Consider the following 15,908-nt stretch of genomic DNA (forward strand, 5'->3'; position numbering starts at 1 on the left):
ATACATATTTACTCTCTTTAATTCCTGGTAATTCTTCTCTGTGAAGTACCACAGTGGTTAGTTTTAAAAATATTAGTCTGTTCATCAAAACTTCAAATGCTTTCCTACTTGTATAATTAATTTATATTACCGGTACCTACGAAATTCGATGTGTACACAACAGAATCCATATAAAAGTATATTCACCTCCTTCTGAATAATATGAAATTTACGTATGCAGAAACTTGTAAAACAATATCGATGGTTAATAATAGTGAAGAAACTTAATTTTTAATAAATTCAAATCATCCAAAGAGAATAAAATATATTTTCAAAAACATCAATACTTTTCGAGAAAAAGAGTGCTTTCACCCAGCATATCGTTCATTGTAATAAATTGTATTATATTACTATCGTACGTATACACTCATATTTCGTGTATTTATTATTATCTAAAATATATAGAATCTATAGAATCCCAGGCAAATGCGCCAACGACTGCAGGACGCTAAAATTCCGTTTCGTATAAAATATTCATGTCGTCGTGTGCCCAACCCCCTACACCGATCACGGCACAATACGACTGTACTCAATATCAAACCTTATCATTGTGTAATATTATAAACATTATACACCATGCTCAACGATAAAGGTATCAGAACATATTTCAAATGCATGACCCTGAATTTCATCCGGTTTTTTTTTTTACTGCATAAGGGACTTAATATTACACTTTTTTTGAAAAATTTAGAACTAACTTGACTATACTCGATATAAAAGTTTATCGTTATAATATTATTCACATTACACACTAATACACAGCGTGTTCAATGATAAAGGTACCTAACACAACATATTTCGAATGCATGGCCCTCTATTAAATCCGTGTTTTTGTTACTGCTCGGAAAGGGCTTAACACTTATTTTTTAAAGATTTGAATTTGAAATTTATTTTTTTCCACCCATATGTGGGAAAAGAATATTGGGTTGAATAGTATCATCTCTTTTTGAGTCTGAATTTAATTAATTTGTTTAAATTCTAACAATTAAACAACTTTGATTTACGAAGTTTTTTCCATCTTAAAATTTAACCAATTGAGATTGAGTTAAAGTTTTGATTTGTGTATGTTATATATTTTATCATATTTTAACAGTATATCTGAAATTTACACAGAACCTAGTAGAATTGTAGATAAACTGTTAAGTATGATTAGTACAACATGCATAACTTGAAACATTAACTCGATCTATCAGGCTGGCAATAAGTCAATTTTTAAGATGGACAGTTTATTTTCAAAAAGTCAAAATTAACTTAGTTAAAATATGTACTCCAAAAGGTGTGGTGCAATTAAAAAAAAAAATAATTTTTTCAAATACAATTGTTTTAGTAATATGCAGTAAATAAACCCAAATGATATTCTGCAGGTCATGCGTTTGAAATATTTCGTGTTAAGTACTTTTATCGTTGAACCGCACACTGTATATTATTATTTTTAATACCTATATTACTTATACAATGTTAATTTTTTTTATTAATTGTACACACACATTCATCGTGATTGATATTTTCTGCTGTGCTCCCAACGCATCAGACGACAAAATATGTAATATAATATAATATATTAAACACGATGATCCATGAGTTTTTAATTATAACAATATATTGGCTCCTAGTGGAATTTGAATATGATAATATAATAATTCTGATAGTAATATAAGGCTTTGTGATTGGAATATTTGCCGGTTCAGGTGTATGTACAATGTATATATATGAGTATTATATGCATAGCGAGATTGAACACACACGTTGCAGCAGACGATAAAATGGGACTAAATAAGCTGGTTGTGTTTACATACCACAGCGTCCTATCCGCAAAAATTAACCATCAAATAAAAAAATGAGAAAAAAAATTATTCACTGCGTATAAATGTATAATTATATTTATTTTTATTTTTAGTGTCATGCATTTTATTACATTGAATTTTGACGCCCAAAAAGGCAAAAGAGTTTACTATATTATTAAAGTTGCTTATAAAACTAATATAAATTCAAATCAAGATTAAAATATAACAAGTACAATAGATAAGACACAACTGTATGATTGTAATGAAATTAACAATATAGAATATAGATACTAATAGATGATAATAGGTATCATATAGCCCAAATACAGTGGGTGAAGTAGTGACTTTTATAATTTATATTTCCCATTAGGAATGTCCTACCATACCTAAGTATATTTCTTAAATTATTTATTATTTATTTATAGTTTTGATATTTTTATCATACCTACGTTTAATTAGAATCTATTTTTATTTTTATTTTTCAGGTATTTATGTTACACCCTGTATAATATAATATCATATAATATCACGTGCAGGCTGTAGACGTGAAGTCGTTCGAAGACGTTGTTATAGACGACATGCCGATATCATAAGAATATGTAAGACCGACGCGAATTTATATTATATTATTTCTAAGGTCTATACGTAGTGAAGTCACTGCCAACATTGCAGCGTCGTAGTATCCGGATGACTCTATACGCGCAATGGTATCTACCTGTCTATATATAACTTCAATATAATATAGTGACCTGCACCGGCTTGCCTCTCCGAATTCGATTGGTAAATAATAGACTCGAGCGCATCGTGATTAAATCCTTTGGCTTTCGTGCCAAAAACCCTCCCACGGCGACGGGTCAATTATTATTATTACATAAGTTGTGGGTGGATGGGGGTACTCAGTACTCAGCACCTACTCGTGGGTCGTGGCAACAATACTGATACGTTTAAAACACTGACAATAAAATATCGATAATCTACTTTTCATCAAGTAAGCCCAGGTACCTATAATATAACAATGTTATAATAACATTATACGTCGTAAACCGAGGTACCTTGATGCATACCTTGGTAATTATTTATAAGTATTTTATGTAAGTACCTACCTATAATTCCACTTTTTTGATTTCCCACTGAAAGTTAATTTACTTTGCATACAAGTGTACAACTGACGTTTTCGAAGTGACTATTCATTAAAACATATTTCAGAGACCGGAATGCAAAAAAGCAATGTATTTTCTGCATTAATTAGAATACCGAATTATTTTGTTATTTTAAAACAATATTTGCAGTATTTGACAAATAATGGCCACTAAACTTTCATAAACTACTTCGAAAGGTCTGCATATAGGATTAAATGGCAATTATTATAATGTATACATAATACCAGGAAATATGAATTTGAGCAGTTGTTTCGAGCGGAAAATTATTTGACAGTTTGGAAATAATAATATTATAAAATATTCAACCGATTCTATTGCACATTTGCACGACAGATAAAAAAGATATTAAATTATTGCGATTGAGCAACGCTTAAAAGGATCGGGATATTGATATTAAATTAATCGCTCGTATTTGCCAACCGACTTCAACTACAGACTTCAATGACCATTTTTGAAAGATGAGATGTTAATCGTAACAGCGATATGTTTTTTGAATTAAAAGTGTCTAATTTTTCTTACAAATAAATATTATAAAATATAATGTATTAATGTCGTCATAAGACATACCTAAAATGGTATATAAGTTTAATTTTTTGAGAATATGGACACTATAAGTAGGTATACACTATACTTGAAAATGTCAAAGACCAGAATTAGATTAAATACAAAATAAAAAAGGTGGACAAGTGGATACCACTGTGCTGTACAGACGTCGCCGAGTATGTCATTGTAATGGACATGTTATATATTTTGAATTCAATGATAAATCACTGCATACGAAAACGATTCTGAGCGGAGACAGTTTATCATTCTAGCTTACATGTATAGATTATCAAATTTAATGGTCAAACCTAACCGCTGAATATAAAAATCTAGAAAAACTGATTAGGAATCTTCTATTCAATTTTCTAATTTTACCTATAAATATAAGAACTTTTATTAATTTCTAACGCAAAAAAAAATTATAAAATGTAAGTATTTGGTTGAATTTTGTCAAAATTTAAACTTTAAATGCATATAAAAAATATTCGTGTCTCTAATATTTTTTACCGATAAAGCAAACAATTTTATTAGCAATAAAGCAATTTGTGAGGACCCTAGAATTAAATTTTCAAGATTTTTAACTAAATAAAAAAGTTTTTATCGATAGTAGTTTAAAAAAAAATGTCTAAAGGCTAAAAATAGTAACAAAAAGAGTCAAAATATATTTTTTTTTAATGCTACCAATTTACCATATTTAAAAAATGCTAATATGATTTGGTTTTGCTTAAAAATTTTCACTATTCCTTAATTTTTTTTCGTGACGCTTTTAAAACTACTGAGAATTTTAAACTTTGACCTGTCAAATGTACTAACTAGATTTTTTTTCTATCAGAAATGATGCTGATGTTGAAATTTGGAGCATTTTTACTGTTCAAATTGTTGATGAAAGAAAAAACAAAGACATCTTTGTAAATACAATATACATTCATCGCTATGCTCAGATTCTAAAATAAGTAGTTACTTTTTCTGGTGACCATATTTGGTTTAACAGACTGTAAAATTGTACTACAGTAATTCATATAAATCAAATGATGTGCATTAGTCATTAATACGTTAACTTTTTTTTTAAATATTTTAATTTAGTACAAAATTGTCATTAAAACCAGTCCAGCAGAGAATGCTGACGTTTTTCGTATTTTATATAAAATTACTCATGAAAAATTACTTATAATTTATAACTACTTATAACAATTGTTTATTTTTGAATTTAAATATAATGCAGAAAAATATTTTTATTTATATGTTGGTATTAAAAAAAAAAAAAACATACATTCTAATGTCAATCGAAGTTGCAGGACGTTCGTAAGAATTTATTGAAATATATTGTATGCTGTAGGAAAATAACTAGCCTGGGGTGATAGTTAATGCCGCTTGAATAATTTAAAGAAATCTAAGTTTAATGGCCATTTTTTCAATTTATTTCGTATTGAAAATTATTTAAAAAGAAAAATTGCTTTTTATTATTATACAATGTGAATAATTTATGTGTAAATTATAACGTATACACTTTAAACATTTTCATTATAATATTATATAACTTACTGCGTTTATGAACTGGGACACTATTTGCGTACTACGTACATAAATTAAAGGTTAAAAAAAGAAGAGAAGAAAAGATAGTTCATTTTCTTTTTATTTCTCGGTAGTTTATGGCGTCGCAATACATCATAAAATATTCACTCTTCACTCTATCCGCACACGAATTTTCGTGAAAATAAAAAAAGTTTTTAAATAGCATTACATAATATTATACCAAAGCAATAATAATTATTGTTAACCCGATTATAATAGTGTATAAAAGAAAAGTTCGACATTTTTTACGACTTTGGTGCATTATTTGATAGATTACAGTCGTATATATACGATATATTATTAGTACAAGCACGACAATGCGGCAAATGCCATACACACACACACACACACACACACACACACACACACTCTCATATAATATATACTGTTTTGATTTGGACACGAGGGACCTGTTAAATAATGGATTTTCTATCGCACGTCTTGCGTCCCGTGTTGAAGACATAATAATACTGCTCTGCAGTGGTAGAGAGTTTTTAGTATTTAGGTTAGGTAGTATTATAGTATAGGTAAGTACTGTAATAAACTCGCGCCTGTGTCTGTGCGTGTCTCTGTGGGTGAGTGCGGATGTGGGTGCGTGTGTATTATAACTTACAAGCAACGTTGTCAGCATTATAGGAAATTGATATATTTTTGCCGCAGTCACATAACAGTGGCGAGACGCGTAAATATAACACGCACAGGCGAAATATGATTTCGCAAACATAGCCGACGGTCTTTATAATAATATAATACCTATAATATTATTATTTATTAACTAGACAATTTTGCACGCATGCCGCAATAATATACTGTTTAAGATACGCAGTGCACACGCAAAGGCCCGAATTAAATTATTTGATATCAATTTACCGTGGACCGTGGCTACAAGTATAATAGCACTGCAAATATGATAATAGATTAATACCTACAATTTTTTGGTAAAAACAATTAAAATAAGTTGGTAAAACTTTTCTCGTGACATCGATTATAAACCATCATTAATAGTATTTTTCTGTAATACATTTTATGTACATACCTAAACATTTATAAGGTATTTGCTTACAATTAGTTTTCTTGTACAGGTACTCATATTAATTTGGTGATTGTATATTTTTATATTTTTTGATTCAGTGAAAAATAAACAGAATCACGGTCCATGGAAACTATCGACTGAAATGTGAAAAAAACACCGTATTATACTAACGATCTCAAATACATTTTGATTGGTTGCGCTTCGTTTAGTTAAGCGGAAACGTTTTTCATCATTATTGTATTATATTAATTCATATAGCCTATTCAAAATATAAACGAATTTAAAAGTATTTATCAACGTACAAATGTATTAGTATTAATACTTAATAGTAGGCGAATATCATAAAATTTTTATTGTGTTTGGTCATAATAAAAATTTCTAGAATACATGAAACCTAATTATCATTAAAGTTTATAATTTTAAACTGGAAACGGGAGTAGCCTTGGTTAGTTTTTGGTTATACGTCTACAACATTTTAAAATTAAAACGTTTTTTTTAGTTTTTTTCTACGAGTGCCCATAAAATATTTTTTCCAGGTCGAAATGATTGAAAATGTAATACAAGGTTCCTCGTTATAGATATTATTTAAAAATATTATTAGGATACAATATAGGCACCGATTTAAACTGCAGGAAACTATCTGCTACATGTGCTGTCATGCGTTGCTGTGCATCATATAATATTATTATTTATTGTATATAGTATGTTCGCTAACAGAATCAAAAATGTATGTATAGCTTTTACTTATAAATTTTGTTCGTTATAATATTATTATAATTTAAACCATAGAGTATGGAACCCATGAATTAACTACGGGATGGATAATATAAAATATTAAAAAAATATATAGGTAAATTCACCCCGTTTATAAAATGTAACAACAGTTATGTAACATAAATTAAAATAAGACCAGTATGAATGCTTGATATAAGACAAGAATAAATGTGAACATGCAATAATAATGTATATAATTTTTTATTAGATAAGTTTTCTCGTGCGACTCGCATAGTATTCTGTTCGATATTTTTGACCCAGTTGATATTTTACATTTTTACGTAACATGTCTGGTGTACAGTTTATGAACTTAACGTTCCGAAATTGTAAAGTGGGTGGCTGGGGAAATTTACATTAATTCAAAGTAAACATAACATCGCGTTCCTATTAAATACAACATACCTATATGCATACTAAATATAATATTATGCTAGCGCTACCGCAATGTACTATTTTTTTTTAATTTCGTAAACTTTGTGTCCTGATGGCTTGTAACTCGAAACGCGTTTGAAAAAAAACAACGTTGACGGAAAATTGTACTCATTTTTACGGTTGTTGCGGTACAATAAAACATCGTGCGTTGTCTCCTCGTGTGCAGATCTCGAGGTATAATAACAACGTTTTATGGTTCAGTTTCAACGTGCAAAATTTACGGGTTTTCCTGATTTATTTCGTTTTTTAGCGTTTATACGCGAATCCGAAATGAAAATTTTTCACCACACTAATACGTAAATATATATTTCTTAATATATAAAATGAGAATATTTTGCAGCACTAGTTCTAAATGACATAATCGTGTACCTAACTCACGTTCGTCATTCTTCTTTATTTATTATTTTTTGTTTAAAAGCCGCAATTGTGAAATTAAAATAATAAAATATAACAATTTTGCAATGAAAATAATAAAAATAACTGCTTATTAATATTTTATATAGCCTTCAATCAAATGTGTATGTTATTTTAAAATTGATTGTAAATAATAAAATATGTAAATAAAAACATAATTCAGTAAAAAGCGTAGTGTAAATCTAACAAAAATACGAATTTTATAATTTTACATTAACCGTATTTCAGGACAAATAAGTTAATTCTCAGTGCATATTATAGGTACCTATACAATACTATTGAATTTTTTTCTACGTCTAATTATTATAAGAATAACGAGTTATATCATAATGACATAATATGGTGTGCAATACTAGACAATATATATATATAAATTCCGACTTTATTCAATATTATGACGATATGAAAATAGTGTTTAAAGTGACGTAAATACTACTGATCAACAATTGAAACCATACATCATACGCCCAACAATATATTTATAATATGATTTGAGGCTTAGAATATTCTTAAGAAAAATTGTTCTTTGTTTCATTATAAAATACATCCGATCCTAACTTAAATGTATTAAATATACATTTGTTTTGTTTATAATTGGTTTTAATTATTATTTACGATTATTATTATCTATTAAATTTTAAATGCTTTATAGTTTATATATAATATTTTACTATTTTAGCAATAAATATAAGCTACCGCCAACCATTATACAATAAAAATTAAATCAAAAAAAGAGGGTGGGAAGGAGGTAACCGCCTCTACTATACAGTTGTACGTGTCGAGTGCGTACCTCGTCATTGCAAAATAATTTGAAGTTTTCGCTACTTTGACCAATCTCGTAAAAATTCTAACTTTAGGCACCAAAGAGCCTGCAGTGTTATTCTCGCCTAGATATAAGAACAGTACCAAGTATTTTTGCCTTCTTGAAAATCAAATTTCAATAGCGCTCCTGGTAACCAATGTTTGGAAAGAACGAGTTTGTGAACGCTCACTCATTGCGTTCACGTTCATATTTAGTGAACGTCACTCATTCCTTATAAATAGAGTGAACATGAACGAAATACGTATTCTACAGTATTAAAGTTTTACAGACCGTTCAAATTAAATTCATATTTAATAATGTTTTATCTAGTGAATTGTACATTTATAGCTAAGGTAGGTTAGGTACGTGAATGGATAACTACAGAATAAAATCAAGTTTGATTTTGAAATGTTAACCATTTTTGTTTCAAGTAAAGTTTGAACTAATTAGATACAACAATATATTTACTTAAGAGGTGTTTTTACGTGTCTGATTTCTATTCACAAAGTCTTAAATTAATAAATTATTTGTCTCGTTTCTGTATGTAGAAATTTATTTTATAATAAATAGTTGAATGAACGACCTAATAAACGCGTTAATTTCTTCAATTAACGTGAAATTGAACGCGTTCCTTTGAAAAAATAATGAATAAGAACGTTATTATGAGTTAATTGTATATTGAACATGAACGAGTTCAGTTTTCAAGTGAATTATCCAAACACTGGTGTATACTAAGTACTAAGTAGTAAGTATAAGTACATATTATATCAAGTGAATTATATTATAATATACTTATATACATACTATGATTTTGAGTGATATAATAATAAAAACAATCGGGAAGGGGGGTATACATATACACGTACACATATCATATTCAATTCAACTTAATTATCACCCCTTCCTCTCTTCAATAAAATTAATTTAATCGACTATTGAAGAAACAAACAAAACTAACTTAAAAGTAAGTAAATTCATCTTTAAAATATTTTATTCACGATAAGGGTTTATCCCGCCCTACATCTACTATCTCGCCGTGTGAATCAGTACCTGTAAAAACAACTAATTGTGCAAAAATAATATACATTGAAAAAAATTGACTATTATACTGGTAGGCTCGTATAAATACAAGAATATTGCCATTGACAATCTAATACCTATCTTAGTTTTAGCAATAGATATATTTACATTTTTAATTGTTGTTTGAGTATTGCTTGTTGATTTGAGTGGGGTGGAATATAACTATAATATATTACATACCAGTTAAATATCACTTAAGTTATTTTTAGCGGAGAAAGCGCGCCTTCCTTCACTCTCCCCCACACTATCACACTTTTAAGCAACAGAAAACAAATGATATGTATTGAATATTGTGGTTACCTACCTATAATTAATAACAGTTCAATATAATATACGTATATACGACCGCGGTATTGTTATTATTATAATATTATACTATCGTGTTAATAATTATTATGGTATATTGCGTAAGAAATATTAACCGAACGTGGTGTCAAGACCATCGCACTGCGGAGATGGTAAATCGTCGTGTACCGTGTACGTGCGTAGGTATATAATTTATTACAATAGTTATATATATATATATATAATATATATTATAATAAACGTACCTACATACGCGTATTGTACATATATCTAATATAATATCGGTTGTATACCTCTATACGGCGAGGATTCGGGCGGGGCAGACGTAATAATATTAGTGAGCGCCACAACCGCAACGGTATGATATTAATAATAATAATAATAATAATATATTATTATAATAAATAATATACGTTTCTCCATATTAATTCGTCGTGGCCGATATGGTCGAGTGCATTTGACGGCGCGAATGAGCTTTTTGTCGCCGGCGTAGCGTCTTGAATTTGAAGACGTTTGTGCACTACTAAATATATTATAATATATATACCTATGTATTACACTCAGACCCAGTATGTATTATTACGTATATGCATGTTCGTGCCATATATATATATATCATGTACAATGTACATACGTACGCGCCTATGTCTGATACTATACAATATTATAATTTATAATACACGCAGATGCGTTTTGGTTGATTAAAACGGATAAATTGTTTAATTGTCTAATACACGACATTGTGGAAATATACCTACGCTATAATAGAGCATTATTGCCATAGGCGCAACTAGAGGCCAAACACTGGGGGTGCTAAAATTATGTAAAGAACACAGACCCGCGGGGTGTATGCCCCCACATCCCCAAATAACGTACATCGAATTATAATTACTATAACCATTCCTAAATGCACCGTAAACATATAAGGACACTAATATTTATGTAAATCAACAGTAATATACCTGGTGAATACATAAGGTATATTATATTGTTTAGGTGATAAAAATAGTAACCGGGAAGTATAAACGGATAAAAAATGTGGTCAAGTGGGTACCGCTTTGCTGTACAGTAGTTGTTGAGCATGTTGTTGTAATGGATGTGTTATTATTGAATTCATTTTGAAATTTTTTCTCATAGCTATAAATAGTTCATAAAGAGTCAAAATTCTTTGAAGAATTTATGATGCATAGAAAATGCTGATATAAATATTTGGTGAACATTTCAAGAGTCTACGGTTATTCATTTTGGAAATACAACAAAATCTAAAAAAATCGATTAATGGGAATTCGATTTACCGCTGAATATCGGATATAGAAACAATTTTAAGTTCAAACACTCATAAAAAATTAATGTTCTGTTTAAGTATACCTTTTTTTTTATAGGTGGAAAAACTTATGTAAAATCTTTCATTAACATTTTTAATCTTAGCTATGAAAAGAAAATCTTTTATGAATTTCTAACTGAAAAATTTCTCATACTTATAAATAGCTCAAAAAGAGTCAAAATTGTTTTAACATTTTACCATGTAATGAAAATTTTAATTTTAACATTTGGTAAAAATTTCAAGTACTTATCTAGAATTATTTGTTTTTAAATTACAACGAAATATCAAAAATTGATTGATCGTTAATTTACTGATGAAAATTGAAAATTCAATGTCGTACACATTTTAGATTTAAACGCTCATAAGAAATATATGTTACCTTCCAGTAAACTATTTTTTTGTTGAAGGTAGGACCAATTGTGAAGAGTCTTCTATCAACATTTATAATGTCAGCTATAAAAGAAAAACATTTATAAATTTCTAACTGAAAATGTTGATGAATTCTAAATTCTAATATTTGATATACCTACAATCATTACAAACAATAATTTGTGTTTCCGCTAAAAACGATGAAATAAAAAAAAAAAACCTTACGTAAAGCTAAAAAAATATTTTTTTCATATGATTTTTCAATTTTTGGTGTTCTTGAACTGGGGGTGCTAAATTAAAGTTTGGGGGTGTTGCGCCTATGATTATTGTGACTGCAGTAAAACGCTCTTATATATTATGATTAATTGCAACTAATTTTAATTTTAATTTTTTGATAATTTAATCAGAAAAAAACTTTTCAGAAGCATTCGAATTGTATAAAACAAATACCCAACATCTATAATGGCTGTATAAGTTAAAACTATGTCTAGTTTGAATATTTTGATGTTCTACTTAAGTTAGAATACCGATTGATGGCCCGAGCAATGCGATCGGCACAATATTAATGTAATATTATGTAGGTATACATTCGTAGGTATAGTAATCCTATACAATATGTACTAGTATATTCGATGTACCTACAACTATGAATATAGCATATTGGCGTAGCCAAAAGGATGTTTTTGCCTTTTGGCGATGAATCAACCCCCCCCCCCCCCCCCCCCACTCTCTTTGGCCTTTATTATGCAAAATATATATTATTATTATGCTTCAAATTTCTACAAAAATCGTTGTCGTATGGTTATGCAATATTTTATAATATTTAATATTATTAATATAAATATTGATGACTCCAATTATGGAGAGAGTGTGTAAAGCTCCCCGTATATTATGTTAATATATTTAAATATGCATTTAAAACACCTCCCCTAAAAAAAATCCTGGCTACGCGCCTGACATAATATATATTATAATATACCATGTTCACATAATTATAATATCATACAGTTTAAATGGTCAGTGGTTGATTATGAACGTATATGGAGGTTTGGAGGTTGCTTCGATATAATATGTAATTAATAATAACCAAGAGACAATTGCAAAATATAAAAATATGTACAATAAATTATATAAATAATAATTATAATTTAAACAATATGCATAATAAATAATAATGTTTCTTAGTAACCTTTAATATGATGTGGAGGGTGTGTAACGAAGCCGATTTCAATATACCTCTAAAACTGTCAGGTAGGTATTGTTAGTTTATTGTACCATAATCAGTGCCGGATTCAGAACAGGTGCCTCCATAGGCCCTTTTAAATATGCCACTCCTACCCCAAGAAAATAAAATGTAGTATTTATTACCAATACATTTATTTCATTATAAACAAATTAGCTTAGTAGTAATTATAAACAAAGCAAGTAATTATGAATTCTAATCTACAATTATACATTTTTTTCCAATTTCTCACAAAATTTGTACAAAATGTACAAAACCTATATCCGTTTTAAACTATTGTATACCTACCTACGATCATTTTGAACCAACCTTACGTATTGGAATAAAGTATAAACACTTATAGAAGCGTTTTATTTACATATGTTTACTATAATAGATACTTAAGTATATAATTAATTATAATATTAACAACTATATTATGATTTATCTATGTCGAAATAGGTACGTAGTTTGTGATTATTCCAGGTAACGTTAGTTCAACCCGGCGCGTTATGATATAAATTATATGATGCCAAAATAAGTCACTACTCGCCAACCGAGATCCATTGAGACCATTTCGGCGAACCAAAATTATTTATACATTATACATCAATATTTAATATTTTTTATTTCTTCTTATCGCTGGCCAAGGTTTCACTCCAATCAGCGCTTTCTTGTTAGCCATCAACACACAAAAAAGTACCCATAATATTCTCAAGTCCGCCTTTTAATACTCTTACTCTCATTCACCTGAAACATATTCCACCCACTCCCCTTAAAAAAAAATTCAACATCTATAGTGATATATCCCGGTCCTAATCCGGATCTTTATATATGGCTGGCTGTATATAGATCTGGGCGTCGTTGAACAACGACGTCGTCTTGGACCGTCTTTCAACCCGCGGGATGTTACAAGTTAACTTACACTACCCGAAAACATCATCAAACGGTGTAACGCATATATTATAATATAAATTAATTATTAATGAGTAATAATAATATAATATATTATACGTGTAACATGCGCGGACTCGGACTGTTTGCGTTTCTGTGATTTAGCACCTCGTCGAGCATGTACCTACCTATATATTATTAAAGTAATAAAGCTGATGTAGACGGCTACCGCTGCTTTGCTTTGGCGTGCATGCCAAAAATCCTTATCGAAATTTATCGAGACGTGTGTTGTATACCGTGCATTAAATTTATATTACGCAGCATATATTATTATTAAGTTTGGCGTTTAACGCGTGTACATATAATGATCAAGAACGTTCTCAGGGAGATGTGGGCAACGATAAGTTATACATGATATTATGACATAAGTGAAATTGTAATAAGATTGTACCCACCCCATTTGCTTAACATTTTAAGGGGATGTCAGCGAACTGTTTGTTTTCTCTCTCATCACCGTTGACCAAACGCATTCACGCAAAACAATTTTTTTTTTGTTCTTGAGTCATCTTAGAATAAAATCAACCATAACAAGACTTATTGAGAAAAATCATTTTTGAGGATATGGCATATAGATTTTTCTAAAGTTGGGTCTCAAGACAATTTAATATTAATTTCCACGTATAGCATTTACTTTTTATTTTTAAAGTTGAATTCAAAATCAAATATTAAGACAATTTAGAACCAATATGTCAAACTCTTAATACTATTATGCTATATAGTTTTTGTAATAGGTGATTTTAGTCTGAGATAACTCAAAAATCAAAAGAGCAAAAGACGATTTCGGTGAATGTGGTTGATCTGTGTTGCACGTGGGTCTGAGATAGAAAACAAATATTACGCTGACATCTTTCTTAAGAGAATTTATATGACAGCTTTATTCGGTTTAAGTGGAAAAACGTACTTTAATCTTGATAATTTTCTCACGTGTCTATAATTTGAATAATATCATTATTATTACCTTCGCAGATGTTTGTTGAATATTATGAGAGCCATAAGCACCGTGTTTGCAACTATGCCCAAGCCGACAAGTGTGAGTGTTATGGTAGCCTCGGATTCTCCTTCCGGATGGCATTGAAACGCTCTGCTGCCATTGGTCAATGTCCCGTTAGGTCCAGGATTTCGAAGGTTGGGCGCACCAATCATCACCACCGTTCCTCCTCCTGTAAAAAGTCCAAGTTATATGATAAGTGATAACCAACATCTGAATTATTTTTAAATATTTTGACAGCTTTTGTTTAGCTAATATTAAACATTAAGTAAATATTATATTATGACATTATGTACAGTTTGAATCAAGAAAATTAATGTATTTTTTATGACTAGTAGGTTAGGTTAGGTTAGGTACACTAAATAATTTTTATTTAAAATCCACAAAAAATGTCAAAATCACAGTTATAGGTACACAAAATAATATATACATGTATGTATACATATATAATATATTTTATATTTTATACATGGGTGCCTACTCAAATTTAAAATATATAAAGTGAATTATGTATTATTTATTATTGTTAGGAATGATCTTTATTGAAATTGTAGGTACTTCATTAGAGAAAAGTTTTTGGTATTATCTCCATAACATTTAATGAGGCCCATTTATTAAATATGATACACTTACAGTATTCTAGGTAAACTGTAAACAAGGAATTATAATAATCATTTTGATATATATTCAGTTATATTATTAATCATTAAGCTCCATCTATTTAAATTTAAATTAGTTTAGTTTTTAAATGTATAAAATACATAATATTATAGTAACAACTGATTAAAAATAATGTAGGTATTGTTTAAAATAAATTAGATTTAGGTACTAAAAGTCACATTATGCATAACAATAGTTGCGTAAAATATTATGTGAAATGTTTCGACTTTTTCCCTTTCATGAAAACGACAGTGTTTCGAAAATAGTTCAATACTCACAGTTGAGAATAAAATAGGTAGATACATATCATTGGAGTACTGGAGTGTTATCATTCCGGGAAATCTTAAAACCAAATGTATGTGTGTAGCTTATATACTCAAAAACCATTCAATTGAATTTGACGAAAATCTCAGAGATTGTTTGGAGAGATATCAGAAAAGTTGGGAGAGTAA

The 15,908-nt window shown here is 29.1% G+C and overlaps 1 protein-coding gene across 4 annotated transcripts in view; it reads right to left on the minus strand.

Annotated features, from left to right (window-relative positions):
- Positions 1-15,908, minus strand: part of LOC100571749 — a 151,771-nt gene that overhangs the window by 50,244 nt on the left and 85,619 nt on the right. For all 4 annotated transcript variants that reach the window (XM_029486791.1, XM_029486792.1, XM_029486794.1 and 1 more), the window contains one exon: positions 14,767-14,968. In XM_029486791.1, the coding sequence (XP_029342651.1) occupies positions 14,767-14,951 (185 nt within the window). In that variant the 5' untranslated portion in view covers positions 14,952-14,968. The remainder of the gene's footprint in view (positions 1-14,766; positions 14,969-15,908) is intronic.

The sequence above is a fragment of the Acyrthosiphon pisum genome, chromosome A1 (genome assembly GCF_005508785.2).
Source record: "Acyrthosiphon pisum isolate AL4f chromosome A1, pea_aphid_22Mar2018_4r6ur, whole genome shotgun sequence".
Classification (NCBI taxonomy): Eukaryota; Metazoa; Arthropoda; class Insecta; order Hemiptera; family Aphididae; genus Acyrthosiphon; species Acyrthosiphon pisum.